This window comes from Aethalodelphis obliquidens, unplaced genomic scaffold (assembly GCF_003676395.1).
Source record: "Aethalodelphis obliquidens isolate GAN/ISIS:26980383/991018 unplaced genomic scaffold, ASM367639v1 scaffold41, whole genome shotgun sequence".
Classification (NCBI taxonomy): domain Eukaryota; kingdom Metazoa; phylum Chordata; class Mammalia; order Artiodactyla; family Delphinidae; genus Aethalodelphis; species Aethalodelphis obliquidens.
The window spans coordinates 11,324,892-11,350,732 of NW_020837985.1; the positions used below are offsets into that span (position 1 = coordinate 11,324,892).

The following is a 25,841-nucleotide window of genomic DNA, read 5'->3' on the forward strand; positions in this document are numbered from 1 at the left end:
AAGTCCATGCCACTCTCTCACTTCGTCCCAGCTTACCCTTCCCCCTCCCCGTGTCCTCAAGTCCATTCTCTATGTCTGCGTCTTTATTCCTGTCCTGCTCCTAGGTTCTTCAGAACCTTTTTTCTTTTTTTAGAGTCCATATATATGTGTTAGCATACGGTATTTGTTTTTCTCTTTCTGACTTACTTCACTCTGTATGACAGTCTCTTGGTCCATCCACCTCACTACAAATAACTCAGTTTTGTTTCTTTTTACGGCTGAGTAATATTCCATTGTATGTATGTGCCACCTCTTCTTTATCCATTCATCTGTCAGTGGACACTTAGGTTGCTTCCATGTCCTGGCTGTTGTAAATAGAGCTCATGCTAGAGTTCTTATCCCCTTTATGCTGCTTAAAAGTTAAATGAAAAAGAATTGTTACACTTAAAGTTTACCGTTGTTAGTTCTATGATAGAATTAAGACTATTATTTAATGGCTACAATGACTTTCAGGATTTTTTAATAGAAAATCATATTCTCATACTTGATGATACTATATCTCTTTTATTACTATATCATTGATCCTAAAAAATCACTGCAGCTAAGGCAGGTGAGACTTAGCCTCAAACATGAACAAAGGGCTACGTAAAGGTGTGATTCCTTGGCATTCAGGCTTTTGAAAGCCCATGTATAATATCAGTCATGATTCTTGGCATTGTTGGTTCTTGTTTCACGCAAAGTTTTTTTCTTTTAACATGTTTTTTCTATGACTTGTAAAAATCATTTCTGGAAGAATCAGGTGTAGCAATTGAGCAAGAAACTTAAAAGGTATCAGAGAATGTTTAGGAGATCTGAATGCGTTTGAAGGAAATAGGCATGAATTCAACAGATTTAAGCTAGAAGTAGATTAGAGGAAAGGAAAAATGAAGTCACACGTTTTTACCCATCCTTCAGTACGATTTGTATCTGTTTTACCAGTTAGTTATAGCTTATCATGTTTACCAGACATGTTGCTTATCACTCCTTTTCTTCCTGTCGTGTAGAAAAGTTGTAGTGTAGGGATTTTTTGGTTGTTCTCTCAGAGATGTTATATAACAGCATTTTCTTTAATATCTTATTTTTTAGTCTCAGTAAAGTGACCTTGTATTTACAAGAAGGCATTGCGGGTGCTATTGTGTAGTAATTCTCACTTTTTTTGGTGTTCCGCCCATGGCCTCAGGTTTAACGTATAATGTGTGAGTTTTTTCACTGAAGTTCATACCAGCACATCTTACACTTTTTGCATGAATTATTGAAGTTTGAAAATTTGCTTCACTCTTCTGATGTAGGTAGTTACAAGGGCCTGTAGAGGGTCTCAAGACCCATGTTTTCTTTATCATGTTTTTTCATTCCTGTGCAGCTTTTATGGGACATCTTTGTTTGTGAAAGTAGCTTAACCTTAGCGCAAACAGCTGCGGACACTAAAGCACCAGTTCCGACACAGTCGCCGTGGGGCGCTGCCGTCCGAGGCCGCTTCTCTTCTTCTGGACCGTGAAGGCCTTCCTGCTCCTGCCCCGTGTCAGTGCCTCCCGAGGCTCCAGTCCTGACGGGAGAGCTGCTCACCCAGCAGAGCGCTGGGAGTCTGTCTGCAGTCTCCCCGCCTTCTCAGCCGCATCACCAGGTGCTCCCGCCTTTGCACCGCGTGGGTTTGTTGCACTCTGCTGCTCGGTGGCTTTGCAGACATCACCACGGCCCTGTGTGCACGGGGCGGCTCGTGTGCCCCCCTGCATAGGGCTCCCCTGCACGGAGCCAGGCCCGTTCGTTCAGGGCCAGCTGAGGGACCGCCTGTCCAGAAGTTCCCCTTGATCTGCTGACCTGGAAGTGTTTGCTGTGTCCTTTAAGTTTTGTAATACTTCATTTGTACTTAAAATGCAAACTTCACACTGTGAGTAGCCACGTGTAGGCTTTCCTAGAGTATGTATTTCCTGAGAGTAGAGTCGGTATCATTGTGTTACACAGTAGCGTGCCCAGCGCTTACTGAGCCTGGCGGCCTGGCTCCAGAGTCCGTGTGCGCTTGTCCAGCTGCTGCCCACGGACGGTAGGTGTTTGCTAGGGAGCGCGGCTGGCATGTTGTCCGCACTCAGGAACTGGTTGTTGAATGACCAAGAAGTGTCCGAACTTCGTGGCACCTCTTTCTGCAGTCACAGGCCTTTTCACTTCCTGTCTAGGTTTAGCTGTATTCTAGATCTGTGCTGGGGTGGCTTCTAGCCACTTGGGGCTATTTACATTTAAATTTTAATTCATTCACTCATTACAATGAAACAGAAGTGAACATTCAGTTCTCCAGCCACACAAGCTGCACCTCGGGTGCTCGGGAGCCGTTTCCACCCTCACAGAGGTTCCCCCAGGACGGCGCTGGTCCAGGTGGGTCTGACTCCCGTCTGAGTGGTCCCTGCGCACATGTGGAATGACTGTGTGCTGTGCTTCTAGCCTGGGAGTCACGTGGCAGACCAGTGTCCTGTGTCAGAGTCATCCCAGAAGCACAGTTTTCTGCACACCTTGTGCAAATGCACGGTTCTGTGAGCTGTAGCAGGGAAAGTGTCCTTTACCCAGCACACCACCCTCACTGCTCTGCGGAGGGAGCAGATCTGCTTTTCCTACAGAGCCCTGAGTTTAGAGAGCCGGCCGAGCCCTGAAGGGCAAAGGGAAGGTCTAACCTGCCAGCCCTCTGTTAACTGCAGTTGGAAAGCTTCCCTGTAAGGACCGATGGCCCTGCAGCTTGCTTACTTATCCCACTTAGAGGGACCCTCCCTCCCACACAGGAATCACCTCGGGGCCCTTGCTGTGTGGTCCCCTTGATGTTTGCGTAGCTCTTTCCGGTGGTCTCTATTTCCACCTCAACTGTGTGAGGTAATAGGGAGTCCTCATTTGACAGGCAATGAAACTGAGTTTCAGAGAGAGGATAAGCAACTCACCCAAGTGAATCCTAAGCAAGGAGTGAGTGAGGACAGAGGACTTAAGGCCCTCCGACCTCATGTTCAGAGAGCTCCTGATTTGACCGTTGGTGCCCAGACCCTGCCCAGGGGCGGCACGACCACGAGTGACCAGATTTCTCACTACAAGAGAATCTAGATGACTGTGACTATGATTTCTTCTGATGATCTTTGCTTTAATTATATCAATATTTAAATTTTCATTAAATTTGTATTAGCCTTCTCTTCATATATGCCTCCGCTTGAATTAATATACAGAAATCTGGAGTGTGCAGGAGGCGAGAATTTGTTGTGTGTGGCGTCGAGGCAGGGCACTTGAGGTGTATCATCAGTCCCCGCAACTCCAGACGTAGGTCTCAGTATCCCTAATTGATAGTTCAGGGGACTGAGAGCCCGCTGACTCGCTTAGTTTTTCCCAGTGTCATAGTGTAAGTAAGTGCTGGTCTGTGATTTGAACCCATGTTTTTATTACTTCAAGTCTCACTAAATTAAGCTCTTCTTCCATATCATCATTAAATTATACACTCTCGATGCAGGTGTCAAAGAGCTAGACAGTCGTGCCTGTCTGCAGGCTGTGGGTTAATGGGCTGCTCTGGGAGTGCCATGAGCAAAAACAGGTGAGAGAATAACTCGATTAAGCATTCACTTCGGGCTATTTTTGAACTCTCCTCTGAGCAGCTTAATTTTACATTCATTTTATGCTCATGTTTTGGCTTCATTTGTTCCCAAGCTTGAGATCATGGAATTTAAAGGACTTGGCTGGTTGTAGCATTTGTATGTAATACCTGTAATACAGTCTCTTTGTCAGAGGCATAATTAACAATATGATTTGTACATCTCCTGCCTTCTGGTATTCACAGTACCAGACTTAATTAGTTTGTAAACTTAATTAGTTCTTGGAATAGCAAATGTTTTGAAGATGATAAACACTTTCCCTCTGAATAATGCGTTGAATGGTTATATATTCGTGCAAGTTTACTCTGTGCGTCTCAAATTAGGGTGCCGATAGGTCTGCTTCTCAAGGTAAACATCACCTGCAGTTGCCTAGTCCCAGATTACATTGTCTTCCTGTGCTTTTCACAAGGGAAGTCAGAGATGTAGCTCAGATAATTCAGCCTCCAGGATATTCATTACATTACCCTGAATGGAGACCGTCTATGCTAATGTCATTACGTAGGTGCCGTTTTCCCACACGCTGATGATCATGGTGGTATATGCTGCAGGGGGAGTGGGGAGTAACAGGCACACCACTCCCACAGTACTTGAGTTACCTCCTGTTCTCAGCTCTCCAAGATGTGGCTGAGACCCAGGAAGCAAGCGAGGAAGCGCTCTCAGCAGTTGAAAGAGATGCTGCCCAGGAAGGCCTTCTTACCATTCATAAATCACTGGTCTGAAAATGTTTATTGGGTTTCCAAGTAATAATGAACTAGAAGCATCAAATTAGAAGGTGCTGATGCCATTAGATTAGTGATGTCCACCCCCCAGACTTGGGGATAGGTCACACAAACCTGGGTTTCCCCCCATTTTTACACACGCAGAAAGGAGGGCTCAGCGAAGCTAGTGACTTGCCAGAGACTGTCCTGTGGTCAGGCTGGGGCTGCCCCCCGACCCCTGTGTCCTCCTCACCACTTCACTGCCTGCCTGGTTTGTGGCTGATGGGGGCCCAGCGTGGTGCCTGGCACATAGTACTGAGACGTCCAGCCTGTGGAGTCCAGGGACTCTCCACTGTACTTCCAGGAGCTTACCAAGGTGGTGTGTCCGTCAGCATCTAGTCAGGTGAACAGGAATCACAGCAGGCATTGCAACAAAGGAGATTTAATATAGAGGATTGGTTAGGGAGGTGCTAGAAGACTGAAAAAGCAAATGAGGAATACTGAAGTAACAGAAATAGTAACACAGGCTGTGCCGGGAGCCAGCACCATCAGGGCTGGAGACACAAAGAGAAGACACGTAGGAGGAAGTGTTCTGTGGAGCTGGGACCAAGGCCCGTTGAGTCTGGCTACTCAGGAGCTTGTAAAGGGACCTCAGAGGGCTGGGACTCGGGCCTCTGAGGAGAGGGTCCTGGCTTACTGAGGAGGTGCAGAGAATGTGGGGGAAATGTGGAAATCAGTCATGCCAGAATTTGGAAGCCCTGTTCTGTATGCTGCCAGGAACCTGGAGCAAAACGGAAGGGATGGTGCCCCTGCCTCCCTCCTCTGGCACCCCTGATGCAGAAGCTATAGGGAAGCGCCGACAGCGGAGAAACGGGGCTGGTAGATTCCCTGCCCAGCCTTCCCGATGGTGTGTATGGAGCTGAGATGATAGCTTAGTAACTGGCATAGATGGTTTGCTTATGGAAATGAAAGATAGATGACTTCCGTTTTGCTTAATTTGAACCTTGGGTGTTCTTAAAAGTTCATCAAGTCTTACTGGGCCTTTCCGTGAAGAATATCATCATTCATTCTCACTCAACAAATATTTTTTGAATGCATATTATATTAATGATGAAGAGCCAGGTACTGGGCATGTGATGATTAATAACACAGTGTTATTTGTATAAGAGCTAGTCAGTGAGACAGATGACAGGGACGTGTGTAAATCTCAGGGTCGAGAGGAACCTTCAAGTTCAGCTTGCCATCAGGCGTTTGAATCCTCTCTAGAACATTCCTGCCAAGTGGGTCCAGCCTGTGCTGGTCAGGCCTCTATAGATGAACTTAAAATCTCTTCAGGGTAGCTAGTTCCCTCTTCAGAAAATGCTGTTTTTAGAATCTTCATCTCTAAAATGAGTGGTAGCTCCTTTCTCTATCTCTGCCTTTTAGTTTTAATTCTATGCCACTGGCCTTCTTACCGACCAAATCTAATCTCTCTTTTGTATGACATGCAGAAATTGTATATAAGTTAATGATTCTCTCCTGAATCATTTATCCTTTAGGATAAGCATTTCAGTTATTTCAGTTGGTTTTTTTAGATAGTACTTTTCAATTTTTCCCATTATTTCCTCCTTAGACTTCTTTTTTTCCTCTAATCATCCTCCTCCTGTCATCCCCCTTCCCTGATGAAATAGTGATACTTTACATGTACTGTATATCTGATTATGTATGGGGACCATTTGGTGAGCCAGTAACCATTGTTGCTGTGAAAATTGGTAGATTCTTGAAAGTCTAGGGGAACACTTCTCTGGATTCCTGTCCATGTTATTAGTCTCTGTGTTCTCATCTTAGTTTGTTACTCGTTCATAGAATAGATCAAAAAATTATCCCACCTCTGTGTTTTAAGAAAAGAGAATAGAGGACAGTCAGACATTAACCTAACATGCTAGTTGTTAGTTTTAGTCAAAGTAATGCTCTGTATTTATCCTTTGATTGTGTCTCATTTACCTGGGTAGGCCGTGCAGTGCAGTTCTGTGAAGTTAAAAGTTCTCTGTATTTTCAGCCTTAAAATAGATGGCCCAGTTGTCAGTAGATTTGACAAGTGGAACCCACTAGAGTGCATGATTGCTTAACCAGATACTTCATGGTTGAAGGACAAAATGAAAACAGAAGAATGCTGTTTACTGGCCTCAGTGTAGTTATCTTTCTGTAAGACCCTAGATGATTTTAATGTACAGCTTGGTCTAGAATGTGGAGATCTATATGTAACTTGACAAATCCCTTTAAGAAAACCCCCAGTGGGAATGTGCACCGTGGAGAGATAGCATCTGACTCATAAGGAGAAGGAAAATATGAAATGTGACTGGAGAATGACCTAGTACGGTTAACACATCCTGGCTTTAAATTGATGTGGGAAGGTGTCCTCATTTTCAATACTTGTATGTATCTGTGTAGAGATATATCCTGTCCTCAGAGGCTGTGACTATTAAATAGTGTGTACAGCTGGATTGTTTATCAGTGTTTTAACTTTCTATGGTGATTAAATCTAAGTGACAAAATATGTTTCTGCTGTAATTGTATTTTGTTTTTAAAAAGTGTTTTATGCTTGTTCGGCAGTTTTTAGGTAGCTTAGAAGAGCATTGAGTTGTGAGGGAAATACAGTATTCTAGGCATCTTGTATGTTTTTATGGGGGTTTTTTTTGCGGTACGCGGGGCTCTCACAGTTGTGGCCTCTCCCGTTGCGGAGCACAGGCTCCGGATGCGCAGGCTCAGCGGCCATGGCTCACGGGCCCTGCCGCTCCGCGTCATGTGGGATCCTCCCGGACCGGGGCACGAACCCGTGTCCCCTGCATCGGCAGGCGGACTCTCAACCACTGCGCCACCAGGGAAGCCCTCTTGTATGTTTTGTACTAATATTAAGCTGCATTTTTTTTTAGTGACGTTTATTATTCTAGCATATCTCTCATGATTTCGTCAATATGCCTTTTAAACAGCATCAGAGTCAGTGTTCTTGGGGATCTGGTTGTAATCCTTGATCATGCTTTTTATTTTTAGAATTATTTTTATAAAGGTGAACCTGTAAGTAATCATTATATGAAAAAATAGGATTTCATGTCTTAAGGATTATTTTCCCCCAGTTATTCTAACTCTTTGCTGCATAAATAGAGACTGGCTATGATTCTGAAACTGACCTAAAAATGTAGAGCCAAAGCATGATCGTATCCTACTTTGAATTTATTTTGAACAGTCTGTCACACCCACAGAGTTTGTATTATTGTATATCTAACCAATAGAAAATATTCATTGGTAATCTTATTAGATATGAAAGTAAAGGAGAGCAAAATGCTCGTATTATATGGCTGTTATAGAATATCATTAGTACAGTCATATTTCTATCTCAAAGTGTGATAATGCCTGCGGGATAAGTGAGAAAGACATTGACTCTTCACACAAAGGAAATGGGTTTTATAATGACTGCAGCCTGAACAGAACTAATCTCTTTCTTGGATCATTACTTCACCTAATCATAAAACCTTTTTTTAATTCAAATCCTTGCAGGGCTCTAATTGGTGACCTCTGGAGCCTGATAATTGTTTAAGATAGCTGGTCTTTTGCAGTATACTTAATGATGTTTGCAATTAAAAGTGAGAAATGTGGTTTAACCCTTAGGCAGGTAAAACTAAACAGTAGATTTTCCTTTTCTTGTCTTTAGTAGTTAATCCCATTCCTCCTCCCAATAGTTACTGACTTAAGTCATTATTGACTTCAATTAACCTGATGTATTGTTGTCTTCATTTAGTCTGTGGGTTTACCGAATCTTCATTTGACAAATGCATTGGGATACATTAAGAATAATCCTGGGCTTCCCTGGTGGTGCAGTAGTTAAGAATCCACCTGCCAACACAGGGGACATGGGTTCGAGCCCTGGCCCGGGAAGATCGCACGTGCCGCGGAGCAACCAAGCCCCTTCGCCACAACTACTGACCCTGCGGCTGTGCTCTAGAGCCCGCGGGCCACAACTGCTGAAGCTCACGGGCCTGGATCCCGTGCTCCGCAACAAGAGAAGCCACCGCAGTGAGAGGCCCGTGCACCGCAATGAAGAGTAGCCCCCTGCTCGCCGCAACTAGAGAAAACCCATGCTCAGCAACGAAGACACAATGCAGCCAAAAATAAATAAAATAAAATAAAAAAAGAGTAATCCTGAATCTTTTGGAATTGGTCAGTTTGTGTTGGCAAGAACTCCTAGCCTCTTCTTTCTCTGTTGTCTAGGTTCATCTTTCTGCCTTTTTTGGGTGATTTAAGTAGAAGCTGAGACATTTCTTTGCAACCAGTTTCAATAAATACTTATTTCAGAACTTTCCTTACTACCAGATGAAAGTGAGTCAAGAGAGAAATTTGCCAGTGTTAACCATTAGGACTGGTAAAACTGGGGGACCCCGAGCCCTGATCTTTTGTTGTGCCTAGAAGCATCCTGGAAATTAGTTTGCGCTGTTGTACTTTTATTATGTCTTCGTCTTCCTCTGTTGCTCCTGTTATGTTTCTCAGTAAACAGCGGGTATTCAGTGAATGCAGTTGACTGACTATTCCTATAAAATTCTGTTCGTATATTGGAGGTGGAATTGAATCTGTTATGTTACCTGTTGGCTCAGGAGGTTTTGTTTTGTTTTGAAGTGTCGACAGAAATTAATCAGTCAATCTGAAATTTTATTTGAGCCAAATTGAGGGTTATAACCCAGGAACAACCTCTCAGAAAGTTCTGGGAACTGTTCTGCCGGTTCAGGCTCCAGAGGTCACGTATATAAACCAAAGCGCAGTTACATACGCGTTTGAGACAGAGGGCAGTATTCTAAATGATGTATTATTGACAGTTTACACAATCCAGATGTGAGCTTACAAAGCAGGTAGTGGGCCATGGGTCAGCGTGACCCCTTACAAGATTCAGAAGGAAGGGTATCTTTTAAGGAGTTGTCCTGTGGATTCTAGAACGTTGCTCCTCATGGTTGAGCAGGTATTTCTGCCAGTGGGGAGGTTTGGTTGATGCCTAATGCAGTTCCACAATGCACAGTAGAGGGGAGACAGGAGGCCAAAGGGCAGAGAAACCTTTTTATGTTTCAAGTTTTCTTTTCTTGCCATAAAATATGAATTTTATTTCACAGAAGCCAGTTGTGAGTATTTTGAGGGAGAAGCAAACCTTTTGAGAGTCAGAGAATCCTGCAGTCAGACTTTAGCTCTGCCACTTACTAGGTGTACAGGAGAAAAGGGGGTGGTAATTCCTGTCCCAGCGCTCTGAGAAGTTCTGTGGCCTTCGTGTGTGCAACCAGGGTAGTGTCTAGAATACTGTAATTGTTCAACTTGTTCGATTCCTTCTACCAATTTTAAGGAACATCTCACCTCTGATTTACATTCCTTGGTGTTTATGGTTTTAAAATTATAAAAACCCTTTGCGGGCTTCCCTGGTGGTGCAGTGGCTGAGAATCTGCCTGCTAATGCAGGGGACACGGGTTCGAGCCCTGGTCTGGGAGGATCCCACATGCCGCGGAGCAACTGGGCCCGTGAGCCACAACTACTGAGCCTGCGCGTCCAGAGCCTGTGCTCCGCAACAAGAGAGGCCGCGATAGGGAGGGGCCCGCGCACCGCGATGAAGAGTGGCCCCCGCTTGCCGCAACTAGAGAAAGCCCTTGCACAGAAATGAAGACCCAGCACAACAAAAAATAAATTAATTAAAAAAAAAATCCTTAAGCTTTCCCATTGCCATTACTAATAAGGCTCAAACTCTCTTAAAAAACACACACACACACACACACACAAAAACCTTTGCAATCAGAAGTTTATTTTGAAAATTGTTAAGACTTTAGTACCAAAATCCAGTGACCTCCTCATTTCTGAAGGTCTTTGAGTCTTTCCCCTTGTTTAGATGATAAATTTACATTTCACTGGGGCATTGAATGATCGACATGTCTTATCTTTGTATATTTTTTTCTGCCATGATGGCTTTTTTTTGGTGAATGACTGCATATATTTAAGGGGATGAAAAGGGGCCAGTACACTGGAAGCATGTTTTTTCTCTTAAAAATAATTTGATAAAATTTGTTATAATAATTCTGAGTAGTGCTCAGAGTTTTTTTAGTTAACCTTGATTTGAATTTGTAGAATCATATTGCTTTCACAAATTCTTCTTGAAATCCGTTCTGCAGTGAGATACATGTAAATCAGTCATCACAATTTAGGCTTTGTATTGAGTAAACAAGAATAACCTGTATTTGCATTATGTGTTATAGTTTTCAAAGCACTTTGATAAACATCATTTCTTTTGATACTTGTAATAACTTGGTTAGTTTCCCCCAAAACTAAGTAATAATCCAAAGAATTTTTTCTCACTCAAAATCAAGATCCCTTTACTACAGTGATGCTAAGAAACGGGAGGGGAGCATGGCTTTAGGAATCAGATACACTGGGGTTGGAATCCTAGATGCGGGCCTGCTCTGGGATCTTAGCTAAATCACTGGATTCTGTAAGCAGCTGTTCCCTTTCTGTAAAATGAAGATTACATCTACTCTGCTGCATGGTTACAAGGATTAAATACCTGGACAATAGTCAGTAAATAAATTCCAGCTGCCAGTATTATTGTTATATTCTTGTTAATTATCCATGATGGGTAGAATTACAGTTGACTATTGAACAACGTGGGTTTGGACTGTGCAGGTCCGCTTTTACACAGATTTTTTAAGAATAGAAAATAATGGTTTTCTCCGCAGGTGCGGAACCGTGGATACAGAGGAACTGTGGATACGGAGGGCCAACTATAAGTTACATACGGAGTTTGGACTGTGGGGAGGATCAGCGCCCTCGACCCCTCCTTGTTCTAGGGTCAGCTGTAGTTCCTTCCTCTCTCCCTCCCTCCTTATCAATCTTCCTTTTCCTCCCTGGAGGAATTTGACTGTCATTTCCTTGTGTGTATGTTTTAATCTTATGCCTTGTGTATGTATTTAAGGAGACTTTGCATACAACTATTAACACTGTCTTGTCTTCATAAAAAGAGGTTTACTTCCAAGCATTTTAATATTTAAAGTATTGACTGTTTTTTGCTCCCCGGATGGTATATTTTTGTGTATTTATGATGAGCTTATTCTTACCAGATAGTGATATGCATCTCTATTCTGCTGTGCCGTTTATTTCTGTTTATGGAAGATTATTTGCAAGATCATGAGCTGTATGAATCAGTCTAGTCTGGGCACGTTTTAGTGTACTCAACTCTGGTTTGAATCTAATAGGTGTTCTGTTAGGTTTGGTTTGCTTAAATAAAATAATTGCGTTGTGAAAACATTTGTCATGTTGGAGGTTAAGGAATATCGTTTCTGACCAGAAGGCATAATAACATTTTAGTAATCTGTCAAAAAGAATTTACAATGGCTGTGAACACTATATATATTTTAAGATCATTTTAAATCCTCCAACTAGGCTCTTGTATTATTTTGAAATAGCTGTCTGAATGTGGAGCATGTAGGTATTATCATTCTGCTTATGTGGACTTCTTGTTTCATTATAGATCCAGGCTAACCCCTGTCCTTTGGTAAGTTCACACATAGTTAAGGTCCTTGGGAAAGGGCGGGGGGCAGCTTTTGACCATATTACTGTCTGCCCTAGTAGTTAATTGTGCAGGCTGATTTGCATTATTTATACTTATCTGAACCTTTCATGAATTTTTATTACATAGCTTTTAAACAGCTAATGAAACAGGCTTTAACATTAGCTGAATCTTAGCGTGAATCCTGCCTTGGTACTTACGAACTGTCCAATCTTTGGCAAGCTTCGAACCCATTTGAATCCTCAGGGTCTTATTCTGTAGAATGAAGGTGATAGATCATAAGTTCATTAGAATAAAGAGAGACCTTAAGTCAAACATGCAGCCCTTAACCTGGTGAATCATTGTCAACAAAGTCATGATAATTATTATTTACTTAGTACTGTCGTAATAAGTGATCTCTAAAATGATTTTCGTTACTTTTCAGTATTTTGCTGTGTAATATTATATGTGGTGTAAGCCCCAAAGGAAACTTTTGTATGTACCGGAGGCATCAGACACTGTTTAAAGCTTCCTTCAGTTACCAAAGATGTGGGGCTGGATTGCTGTTTTTGGCCTCACCAGTTCCTCTTCCGCCCTCCTCCGCTCTGTGCCCGGGGCTGATGTGGTGCCTGAGGGCTGCATCAGCAGACACTGTCACCCTCTGGCTTCTGCTTGGGTTGCCCCTCCCCCGTGGAGCCACCAGCAGCAGGTCTGCAGGAGGAAGTGAGATCCCAGAGTGTGTTCTCTTTGGCTTCGCCCCTGTTAGGTTAGCACAGGCTGGCTGCTTCCTCTGGGGAAGTTGCAACCCCTGCCAGGCTGCCCTCTCCGTGCAGTCTCTCGTTCCCTTTCCTTGCCCCTTCCTGCCTCCCAGCTTTGTTAGGACCACGAAAGGAGTTAAGTGTGGGGAGGGGACTGGCAGCCTGTTGGAGAAGACAGACATTTAGTAGGAAGTTAACACCTGTGGTGAGTATCATGCTGGAATACTGCGTTGTTTTGGGTAACTAGTCTGGGAGTTCAAAGACTGTCTTTCTAGGAAGTGGAATCTAGGCAGAGGCACCAAAGAGAAGGCTGTTATTCCAGGAAAAGTCCCCAGAAGTGTTCCAGTCTTGGGGAACAAGTGCAGAGGCCTGAACCTCGGTGAGCTGGTGCTTTAGAAGCCGTGCCTAAAGCTGGGCATTAGGTTAGGGGTAGAGGGCAAGGGAGGGGAGAGGTGTGCAGGCACGCCTGTGTGTTTGCTCCAGCCCGGGTGTCCTGTGGGCTTGATGCCTCCTCTGAATACGAAGGGTTTGCCTCTCTGATGGCTTTCTGTCCAAATAGAAATAAACCCTCTAGTTCCATCCCTCATGCGCTGTTCATGGGACAGATTGTCTTATCATCCAGCTGTGATGTCATCTGCGCTCTCTCTCCACACTCCATCCATTCCATTTCTGCTCAGGCCCCCCTTTCCTTGAGGCTGGTGCCCATCACCTCACTCCTTAGCTGACAGCTCTCAGTATCTCCCTGTTGTTACAGGACCCTTAGTATATCAGTGTTGACCTTAAGAACCTGGCCTGCCTATTCATGCTTTTGTCCTCATTTCTCCTCTGTGTTGGGCGCAGAGAACCACCCCCTCTTCTCACCCTGGTTCTTTCTGCAGGAACCCAGGATGTGGGGTGAGGAAATGGAGTCCATGTCTCAGCTTGTTCACTGACTGGCTCTACAGTGGCAGGAGCTCGTCATGATTACTTGTGTGATTTATTCTATTTTGTACTGTTAAAGGAGGAAAAGGGCGGGGGGAGTAAAACTCCATGTATCAACTGCACTGTCTAACTGGTCAGATGAGGGAATGTGAACTGGTGTTACCCAGGGTTACTTTACTTCACTGAAGAACTCATCGGCTCTTTGCCTGGCAAACTCTGTTCCTCATCCTTTAAGAACTTAGCACGCATTTGCTACCTTTTTGAATAATTTTCCAAGTTCCAAAGCTGTTAGTCCGTTTTCTGCAACACTGTGTACATTATATTAAATTCGTTTGTTTACATGCCACAGATTCTGTGTATTTTCTTCCCAGCACCCAGTACAGTTTCTCCAATGTATCAGACCTCAGTCAGTGTTTTTTGGATAGATACCTGTTTCTCTCTCCCTCACTATGTGAACCCCATTGCATTGGAAGTATTATTGGATTCTCAAGATAAAATATTGTGCATGTAGTTTCCAGAAACACGTCTGTTGCTTCAAGTGGGATAGGCAGTCCAGGTAAATTCCTCATCACAGTTTCAGTGGAAGAATATTTTAATGAAGAGCTTAAATGAATGATCAAGAGAGAGTCAAGCTCTGGATTTTCAGCCAAGACGCAAAATATAAACATGGCAATCTCTGTATACATTCTTATTTTATTCTGTTCCAATATTAAAAAAAAATTCTGCCAAAGTGTTTAAAGATTTAAAATTTGAAGGGTAAAATATTCACATAATTCAAAATTTTAAAACAATGTAAAAGAGAGATACCACGAAAGACCTATTCCTGTTTCTTATCCACTGCATTTCCCCCTTGACAGTTAATCACTGTTACTCGTTTCTTATACAGAAGAAGTGAGCTATTTTCTGTGCATATACAAATGAATATGAACATATATTCTTACACCGTTTTACACTGTGTGTGTGTGTACGTGTACTAAACAGTTATTTGGTGGAGACCTTTTCTTATCAGAACATAAAGAGTTTCCTGACGTTGTAAAGTAGCTGTATGTGATTTCGTTGTATGGCGGTGCCCTAGCTTAGTAACCAGGTTCTTAATTATAGACATTTAGATGATTTCCAGTGTTTTGCTATTAAAGACAGTGCTTTAAATGGATAACTTTGTATGTAATATTTTATAATCTATCCAAGTATATTTGTAGGGTAAATTTGTAGAAATGGAGTTGCTGGGACAAAGGAAAATGTCAATTTAGATGTGTTTGATTCTGTGAGAGAATTTAAGCAGTTTTGTTTTTTTTTTGCGGTACGCGGGCCTCTCACTGTCGTGGCCTCTCCCATTGTGGAGCACAGGCTCCAGACGCGCAGGCTCAGCAGCCATGGCTCACGGGCCCAGCGAGATCTTCCCGGACCGGGGCACAAACCCGCGTCCCCTGCATCAGCAGACGAACTCTCAACCACTGTGCCACCAGGGAAGCCCTTAAGCAGTTTTAATGAAAATTCACTAGTTTTTCTTACATTGGAAATTTAACTTATTTAAATTCAAAGATTATTTTGCTGTGTTTTAGAGGATTAGTGGATTTTAGTATATTTGGTAGGCTAAAATGTAAGTGGCCATTGCTTAGGGAGGCTCCGTACGGGACCAAGACAAAAACAAAAAGAAATGGAAAAACAAAAGCCAAAAAAGACATAACTGACACTAGATTTCCAGGTTGACAGAAATTTGGTGTCCATGGTTTGAAAGCATAGCATTTTAATCCCTTCCATCATCTAAAACCTAATCACACATTTGCTTATTATTTCTGCACTGGGAGATGGCATTGGTACATTAAACTGTATGTAACAAATGTAATCTAGGGATTAGTGAAAGTCAGATCCCCTATGTGTTCCACCTTGAACATCTGGCTGGATTTTCTATGGTTGACCTTCATATGCTCCAATTTACTAAAAGGTTAAATCCACCTTGGTAGGTGTCCAGTGCCTTCCCTTCCCTAAGGAAGACCGGAGGGGTAGTAGCCTGAGTTTTAGAATATGAAACTCCCAGTTAGGGACAGTTTCAAGATTTCATTAAATCATCTTGTACACTTCTGTTACTTTGCATATTACTTTATTGGACTTCATAAAAACATCAACCTACTTATAATCTTCAATCAAGCAGAAAATGCAAAATTGTTGATTGAACAACGCCTAAAAAAACAGAAGTTTTGAGCAGTTTTGAATGTTACCACAGGAGGTCACAGGGGCCTGAGCTGTGCTGAAAACCAGATCTGTTTGATGCCAGTGACAGGAATGGGGCTCTTTCCATTGCTATGTGGTGTGTTAGGTCCAGTACATGCAGACCTACATGCTTTAACATGACATCGGGCTTTAAACTTTTTTCTTAAATAAATCTTAAACAGTGAAATATTATATTTCATCATATTTCAAAGCTTACTTAATGTAACAACTAGGTATTTTAGCAATATAAGATTTGCAAAGTTGACTGGAGAGGAAATGAGGTATTCTATATATTTTTTCTTTTAAATTTTACTTTCCTCTTTAAAATCATAGACATATCTCAAACTTTAATATATGGTAAAATATATAATTTTTTCTAATTTTTTAATCTTACCTTTATGACTTTCCATGTTACTTCAAATGTTAAACGTCACTGGTGCAAGGAATAACATTTTGAGTGCTGATTAGGGAATTAAATATTAAATTATGCATCTAAGTTCTCAAAATTATAAAAATGCTTTGTTATTTAAAAAGATAGGTAGTTAGATATTTTGACAAATGTATACATAACATTAAAAATCCTTTTTTCTGGTAAGTTTCAGTGTACCTAATTTTGTTAAATCTTCTAACTCGCTAAAGGTACTCCCAATTATAGCATAAATGGATAAATAAAAATAAAATGTGGAATTTGTTTTCTTCTACTGATTAAAGCTGAAGTCAGTGGAGCAGGTGACATGTGACTTATTGCTTTTTACTGAGGAAAACAAAGCTAATTTAGCTCATATCCACCATTAGTTCTACAATTTTCAAACAGATTGTATATGTGCATGCCTGTGTGCTGATTTATCCATGGAAAATTTCTGAAAGAGTATATAACATTCTTTATTATTACCTCTGGAGTATGGGTATAGGAGAAACTTTCTTTTACTTTTATATTCTATGATACTGTTTTAACTTTTCACCATATGTATATTTTATTTTTATAGAAAGATGTCAAAATTAAAAGTACCCTGGAAGAATTTTTTCCAGCAACAATAACAAGAATTATCTATGTAAACGTTTACATTTCACATACTTCTGTTTCAGTGTATATTGTTCCCATGCAGATTCTATATAGAATGATCAGTGTTACAGGATCAAAACTTAGGATAATACAAGAAAGGAAACAAAATGATCAGCTCATTTGGAGACTTAGTAATTATCTTTATTTTTAGAAGCTTTGGTCGGAAGCTGCAGAGCTAAGCTAGAAATGGTAGTAGCATTGTGCATGAAGTGCTTTGTGAGTATCGTGGTGGGAGGGACTGAGTTTCCCACTGCTGCTGCTGCTGCCCAGTTGAGGAAAGGGACCGTAACACATAAAAGGTAGTATTTAATGTGGTTGAATCTCGAAGGAGATATGTGACATTAAAATCATCAGAATAACATCACAAGAAGAGACAAGAGCATTAACAAAGCCATGAGCTTGTAATTGGGCTTGTCACTTGTGAGGAGGGAGGATTTGGTTGGGGAGGTCGACTGACAGAAGGTTGTCCAGGGCTTTTAAGGCCATCTTGGAGAACCCATTCTTGATGGGAAACGCCTTGGAGAGCCAGGCGGGGTTTGATAAATAGGGATGTTGGTGCTTGGTAACGGTGAGCTGAGAATAGTCTCTGGCTTTTCTTTGCCATTTGATCGGCCTTTTCCTAGGATTCCAAAAGGCCCCAAAGAATCTATTTTTATGTTTGTGTTTGTTCCCTTCCATTAGCTTGGGCGATTGAGATTTCAGGTTGTAGTGCCCTGGTGTGTGCGTTTTCCCGCTGTACTGGTGGAGAATCATCCAGACAATGGGACATATGTCATTACTTGAAAAAACTGTAGCCATCTGAAGTCCATATTCTGTACTGGGTTTCTTGCCACCGTAGAGCTAAGGAGAACCCCCAGCCTGTGGAGTTCTAAGTCAGACACTTCACAGTTGTCTGTTTTTCTTCCACAGAAATAGAAAAGTTTCACAAAGGAGAAGGCAAGGACGAAGAAAAGTACATTGATGTGGTGATTAATAAGAACATGAAGCTGGGACAGAAAGTGTTGATTCCTGTAAAACAGTTCCCTAAGGTAAGACCGTGAGCCTGCACTGCAGGTGTGTCAGAGCTTATCACAGGGGAGCGCACGCTCTGTTTACGTTCTGTTTGGTGTGTTCTTGAGGTGTTCTCCCTTAGCACGACGCCCCAACACACATACTTTTACAATCAGGTGAAACCTTATTTGGTGATTCTGTCCCTCCTGTTTGGCGTGAGTTGCGGAACCCTAAAATTTATTCTTCTGAGTTACATTTTGGACTTTGGACAGCCTGTTCAACTTCTTCCTGCTGTAGTTTCTTTGTTTGTAAGATAAGGTTGGATTGATAAGAAATAAGATTATCCATGTTAAATGCTTGGCCATAGGGTTTGGCACATAAATGCTTAAAATATTCCCTAATTATTCTAGAAAAAAGTTTGATTTTTATTCACTGCAAGTGTTATTTTATGACATTTGGCACAGTTACAATAGGTGCTTTAAAGTCTAATTCTAAAATCTTGATCATCTCACATTTGGCCTAAATTGATCATCTTTTTACTCTGCTTTTCTTTTTTCTTTCCTCTGAGTGTCCATGTACATGATTTATGCATACTGTTGTATATATTAGTAGTTAATTTCTTTTGATTGCAGAACAATAATCCAGTACCTGAAAATACCACAATGTATTTATCCATTTGCCTGGGCAGTTTTCAGTTTGGGGTTATTATAATTAAATTTCTGGGAACCTTTTCGTACATTTTGTTACCATACGTTTTCATTTATTTTTAGTAAATATTTAGGGTTCAAATTGCTGTGTATTTAGTTTTATAATGAATTGCCATAATTTTTTTCCCACAGTGGTTGTATTTGTGACATTTCTAGAACAGTGCATGCAAAGTTGTGGTTGCTCCATATATCTAAATCCATATTTGATGTTGTCAGTCTCTTTAATTGTAGCCATTCTGACAGGGTATTGGTGTTTTCTTGTGGTGTTAATTTGCATTTCCCTGTTGATTAATGATTTTGTGTACTTTTTCATGCACTTATTGACCATTTATATATCTTCAATTTTGAAGTCTCTTTTTAGATCTTTTGCTGCTCCCTGAGTGGGCTGTATGTCTTCTTATCATTGAGTTGTAGGAGCTTTTTTTTTAATATATCCTGGCTACAGATCTTTTGTTGGATATACGTTTTGTGAATATTTGACTCAGTCTGTGGCTTGCCTATTATTTTCTTAACAGAGTTTTTTGATAAGCAGAAGTTTTAAATTTTGATGACGTCTAATGTATCAAGTTTTTCTTTTATGATTTTACCTTCTGTCAACTAAGAAATCTTTGCCAACCTCAAGGAAATGTTAGAGTCCTTTATAAGTTATAGTCTCCTGTGTTTCCCCTAAAAGCTTTACCATTATAGCTTTTAATTTTACGTCTGTGATACATCTCAAATTAGTTTTTGTGTATGGTGTGAGAAAGACAGTCAAAATTCATTTTTTCTTCCTATGGATATCCAGTTTTTTCAGTACCATTTGCTGAAAGATATTTTCCTCCCACGGATTGTGTTGGCATCTTTGTTGGAAACTGGATGACTGTGTTAAGTGAGGGTCTATTTCTGTATTTTCTGTTTTGCTTCATTGATCTATTTATGGATCATTATGCCAGTACCTTACCATCTTCATTACTGTTGCTTTTTATAGTAAGACGTGAAGTTAGGTAATGTAGTCCCTTCAACTTTGTCCTTTTTCAGGATTGCTCGCATATAGATCCTTTGCAATTCTATATAAATTTATTGTTTTATTTTCACAAAACATTCTGCTGGGATTATGATTGCAGTTGCATTGAATCTGTTGATCAGTTTAGGGAGTTCTGACATCTTAACAATATTAAGTCTTCCCTTCCTTGAACATGGTATATCTTTCCATTTAGATTTTTAATTTCTGTCAGTAGTGTTTTGTACTTTTTAGGGTAGAGGTCTTGTCTTTTGTTGAACTTATTCCTAAGTGTTTCATGTTTTTTGAACACTCTTGTAAAGTATTTTGAAATCTTATTTTCCAGTTTTTTTGCCTCTACTCTAACCTTTTGCCTCTAGTATAAACCTTGTATTCTGCTACCTTGCTAATAAATTCACTTGTTCTAGCAAGTTGTTTTATAGATTCCTTAGAATATGCTATGTACATAATCGTATCATCTGCATAAACAGTTTACTTCTTTCTTCCCAATTTTTATGCTTTTTATTATCTTATTATTGTATTGGCTAGGATCTCTAGTATAATGCTTGAATACAAGTGGTGACGTTAGGCAGTTTTCTCTTGTTCTCAGGCAATGTGGAAAACATTCAGTATTTTACCATTAAGCATGGTAAAGCTGTGAGGTTTTTTTTTGTAGGTGACCTGTATCTGGTAGAGGAAGTTTTCTTCTATTTTAGTTTTGCTGAGAGATTTGATCCTGACTGGGTGATGAACTTTGTTGAATACCTTTTCTGCATCTATTGAAATGAACACAGGATGTTTCTCCTTTATACTGTTAATATAGTGAATTTTATTGATTGATTTGGCTAAATTAAACCAGTTTTGCATTCTTGGGTTAAACCTTTTTATACATTGTTGGATTCAAATGCATCTGTATTCATGAGTGATAGTGGCCTATAATTTATACACACACACACACACACACACACACACACACACACACACACACACAGAAGTGTTCTTTCCCTCCCCCCCCCAAAAAAAAAGAATGCATGTCAGTTTGGTGCTGTTGTTTTCTTTATTATTAGATAGAATTCACTAGTGAAGCTGTCTGGGGCCTGGAGTTTGGTGGTGAAAAACTCTTTTCAAATACATATATTTATATGAATCAAATATAAGTTCTTCAGTGTCTTTAATTGACAAGGCACTAATCAGATTTTCTATTTCATCTTTTGTGAAAATTGTTTTGTGTATTTCAAAGGATTTGTCCATTTCATCATAATATTTCAGGTATTGCTTCTTTAAATACTTTTTCTGATCCTTTCACTCCCCGCCCTTTGAGACTCTAATTACAGGTACTTTCAACCTGTTGATATTCTCGAAAAGATTCCTGTGACTCTGTTCACTTTTGTTATTAGTTTTTTCCCCCTCTTCTTCAGTTTGGATCATTTCTGCTGCTGTATCTTAAACTCATTGACTCTTTCCTATGTTATCTTTATTTTTTTGGTAAAGCCTATCAGATAAAATTTTTGTATCAGGTATTATACTTATCTGTTTCAGAGTTTATATGTGATTCATATATAAATATATGTATTTGGAAACATGTTTTTTTCTTTGCCGGGATTTTCCATTTATTGCAGGTGTTATATTATCTTGTGTAATTGAGCACAGTTAAAATAGGTGCTTTAAAGTCTCTAATTCTAAAATCTTAGTCATCTTAGATTTGATGTGAATTGATACTCTTTTATCTTGATAATGTCATATATTTCCTATTTTTTATATGTTGAGTAATTTTGGATTGTATACTGGACATTGTGTTATACTGTGGAAATTGGATTCTGTTATGTTTCTTTGAGGGGTGTTGATATTTTTGGATTCAGATGCAGACTCTGTCGGATAGGAGTGCAGAACTCAGTTTACTTCTCAGTTTGACTTTTGCGTTTATTTTTGGCATACATGACTGACAGATTTTATACACAAAATTTGGGGCTCCTCAAGTCTAACTCTCATTTCTAGTAGTCCTCCCACACATTTCAGCACTATGGTTGCCTCAAACTCTGCTACGCAGCTAAAAGCTCTGCAATCAGTGAATTCACCCAGCCATTCCCTTCTTCCAAGTCTTGACTCCCTTGTAGAACCTCCTTGTTTTTGAGCATTCTGCAGAGGCTTTAGATGTTTGCTTTTTGTATTTTGTTCAGCGTTTGAGAATTTATAGTTGTTTACCTAGAGACAGTCAGCCTGTTAGGAACTTACTCAGCCATACTTACAAAACTGAAGATATATAATACATTTTAGTAAACAGAAAACTGTTATGAGCATTTTATAGACACACTCATTACTAAACACAGCATGGATTATGGAAACTTTTATAAATTGATTCACCAGGCTTGATATGCTCAGTATGCTGTAGGTAGAAAGATGCACAGACACCATCCCCAGCTTTAAAGAGTTCATAGTCTGGTAGATAATTAATCTGAAGTTAATACTCTGTTGTGTATGAGTTAAGTATGTGAAATAAAACCTCAAATGTTGTTTTTCAGTGTCAGCTTTGATGAGAGTAGGGGAAGACGAATTATAATTTCTGTGTCTCACAGAGAGCAGAGTCCATGTCAAGTCCTCATAATGTCTGAAGTAGGCTGCTTAGAAATCTGCTTTCAGAATGCTGAAAAGGATATTTCTCCTTAGCAAATTGAGCATTTGAGTTTCAAGCCAGCCTTGTGGAAAGGCTCATACAGGACTTGCATCAGTTCTAAGAAAAAGCTTTCATGCTGGTGTCCGTTAATAGTCTGAGATGGAGGAAGCTGGCAGTACTTGCCCCTCTGGAATAGCAATGGGCAGAGACAGCTTGGTGTGGAATTGAGGCTATTGTACACTTTCAGCTTCTGGGGCAAGAAAGAAGCACTGTTTGTGAAACTCCAACTAATAAAATGATTTCCATTAATTGAGTAATTTCTCTCAATGAACCATTTCAGCACTCTTTCAATGGTAAAACACCGAACATGAGTCTTTTAAGTATTCAAACCCAAAATATATTTGCTCTCTTGAGCATATGTGCGAGCTTGCAAAGTGTGAAACGCAAATAAACACTGTTTCATGATTTTTTTTTTTAAAGACTTTAAGCTATAGAAATTGTCCTCCAAAGTTTCCCCGTGGGTAAACCCTAACCCTTGGTTCTGGGCAGTGACTCGATGTAACAGAGTTAATCTAAGCGCCAAACCAACACTGGAACAAGGCACCCTGTCTGTGAGGACCTTAAATGCCTTGTGTTTTAGATTTTACATTGATTTTTTTTTTTAATTCACTGTTTCCTTCATCATTGATCCCATCTATCCATTCATATACTAACATTTATTGAGGGTCTTCTCTGAGCCAGGAATTGTGCCTGGAAAACAAAACTGATTAAGACATGTCCTTTTGTCACAAGAAGCTCTCCGTTTTGTGGGGAATACAGATGAATAACTTAATTTAGTATAATACAGTGTGAGGCGTTCAATGTTGGGGTGCTCTAGAAAGACAGAGGATCATGCTGACAGTGTCAGAGAAGTCTTCCCTAAGGCTCTGAAGGAGCTGGCTGGGTAGGGGTCAGAAGTAAGACAGGGTGAGATGGAGGGATGGCCACGACAGGGGGATACAGGGCAGAGGGCATTTGAGAAACTACCAGCCATTGTACTTGGCTAAGCAGGTTAATTTCAATAAGATGTGCAGGTTTTTATTGAGGATTTATAAATAAAGTGATAAGGGAGCAGTGAATGGAGGCTGATCCCTCATCACTTTACTTATATAAGGTAGGGTGGGCCAAGGGGGGGCTGTGAAGTTAGAACAGGAAGTGACCTTTGAGCTGCTTTGGAGTATGAGGTGGGTTTCTCCAGGTGTTTAATTATTGGAAACTATTTCAGGAAATGGAATGCCACATGTAAAGTCATGCTAGGGTAAAAGAAGGCTTATGCACCATTTTAAAAAGTCAGTTGTCATAGGAAATTGAATTATATCTGTATATATCATTATGCATACATGCTCTACTGCTATGGTAAGATTGTCTTTATTATACTGTTAAATAAAAGAAAGAAAAGCAACATGTAGGACAGATAAAACCCTAGTTGAACATTTATTTTAAGAAAAACTAACTTGAATCTTACTAGCAGTTATTTTCTGGAGGGTAAGGATCATGTGCTCTTTTCTGCTTTACATGTTTCTGTACTTTAATGTTTTAATAATAACTTGGTGTCACTTTTATAATTAGTATAAAAAAAAAAAGATTCCCATTTTGGGGGAAAAAAAGTGCCCGAGATTGTTAACTTAGGAGATACCTGTGCACTATGATTATGATTTTTAAGATTTAGTGTACTGAGTTAGATTCTACCGGTTTAAATTAGATGTATTAATTTTCATAATTTGGTAATTGTTGTCTAATCTCTCAGCATTCTAATGCTTACATATTATTTTCAGTAACTTTATATTAGGCAATATGGGTTCTTACATTAAATATTTTCCTATTATGTGCATATTTTAAATTTGATATATTTGCTGTCTCACGGAAGTTCTTCGGTTAAGAGTCTTTGAGAGAGAAGAGCGAGGTATTTATAAAACATGTTTCCTCTGGAGTTTGAATTAAAGCTCGAGAAGCTTTCTTTTTAAAGTTGGCTTGCATTTTTCCCCTGTAGTGGATTGCAGACAATTAAAAACCCACGAATTTACTACTGGGCGGAAGGAAGCCTATTCCATAGAAATCATCATGGCTATCAAAATTTTCCTAGAATGGTAAATATTTGACAGTCATATCGGTATGTTAAAAGTGGCCTTTTCCGTGACTCCTAATTAATTTTTGGAGGCAAATAATGTTTTTTCAAGAGGATTCATGTGAAAATCCTTTTTATTTTTGGTGTCCAGTTGATACTTTACCTGTAGAAATAAAATGATAATGTACTTGTTTGTTAGTCCTTACGTGCCATTACCGAAATCCACAATGCTGTCTAGGCGGGATTTTGAAACTTGTTGGTGTCGAGGAAGCCTGATAATAAAAATCATCACTTAAAGACACATGTGTTTATGACAAGTCATGGTCAGTGTCCCTCCTGGAATCCATTACATCTTGGACCCTCTGGGGAAGCAGAAAGGCCACTCTGGAACACGGAGCCTTAGGAAAATGTCTTGTCCCGCAGTCCGTTGCTTCACTGAGCGCAAGTCCCCTTCCAGGCCAGCCCTCTGCCACCTTGACAACCCGTGTCTTACAGTGGGAGCGGGAGGAAAGTGCAGCTGTTAAGTAGAGATGAGCCTCTTCGAGGCTACTTTCGTTCTTTTCTGAGAGGTCTTCTCTGGACCCTTGAGGTCTTGTGATACACGCCCCTATGTCATGAGAATTAGAAAGTTAAGTTGGTATTTGTGAATATGATAGCTTTCAAAAAACGCTGTGAAGGAATTTCAAATCTTATGCTGTGACTTTTCCCTTCTTCTCTTTTAAAATGCTTGATTATTGAGCCAGAAAGCAGCCCTTGAACTTAAAGTTAAGTGGACTTCAGAAACAGCAATGCATATATTAAGGGGCTTGTGACAGAATTTACTCACGTTTTTTTTGGAGGGGGTGTTATTGTTATTACTATTACTATTTTATTGAGTCAAATGAAAATTTGGTTATCTATAGGTCCCCCAAAACCTCATTACATTTAAAAGAGTAGAAATGCTACCATTATATGTGCTTTGGTCACAATGCAGTGCATTTAGAAATTAAAGTCCGTGATGAATATTGTTCTGTGTAAATCTTTTGTTGCATCACTGCTTATTTTTGAGAGGTGATGGAGGATCGGTCTCCTAAGTGTGTTGCTGAGCCAAAAGGTAAAACAACTTTAGTGCTTAGCGATATGTTACTGGCTTAGATGTGTTAAGTGTTATTGGACGGCTTATTTTGGCTCTGGGCCCCATGAAGACCTCCCAGTTGGATCACCTGAAAATTGCACAGCTGTACTGTTGGACACAGGAAATTTAAACAAAGCTTAACCCCTCTCTTGTAGGATTCCACCCACCTCACCTCCACCCCCCACCCCCGCAGTGGAGTAAAATTCATTAAATGGCCCAAACTGTGAACTTTTATCAAAACAAGTAATTGACACACAATTACATGAAACAGAGGGCACAGTATATACATTGATACTGAGACATTTACAGAGGGGAAAGCAGTCAGGTTTAGAAGTCAGCCCCTCTTTGTTATGCCTACTAGCTCTGCCATTTACTAGCTTTCTGACACCAGATGTGTCACATCTTCCTTTCCCTCCCTCCCTCCCTCCCTCCCTCCCTTTCTCTCTCTTTCTTTCTTTCTTTCTTTTCTTTCTCTTTCTTTCTTTCTTTCTTTCTTTCTTTCTTTCTTTCTTTCTTTCT

The 25,841-nt window shown here is 40.3% G+C and overlaps 1 protein-coding gene across 13 annotated transcripts in view; it reads left to right on the forward strand.

Moving 5' to 3' along the window:
- KHDRBS3 (KH RNA binding domain containing, signal transduction associated 3) overlaps positions 1-25,841 on the forward strand; it is a 210,314-nt gene that overhangs the window by 56,396 nt on the left and 128,077 nt on the right. For 12 of the 13 annotated variants that reach the window (XR_003438399.1, XR_003438398.1, XR_003438400.1 and 9 more), the window contains one exon: positions 17,727-17,845. Coding sequence is in view for 9 of the 13 variants with exons in the window: in XM_027132539.1 (XP_026988340.1) it covers positions 17,727-17,845 (119 nt within the window). In the remaining 4 variants the exon portion in view is untranslated. Of the gene's footprint in view, positions 1-12,622; positions 12,828-17,726; positions 17,846-25,841 lie in introns of those variants that run through there. The other variant, XM_027132537.1, reaches the window with a different exon arrangement.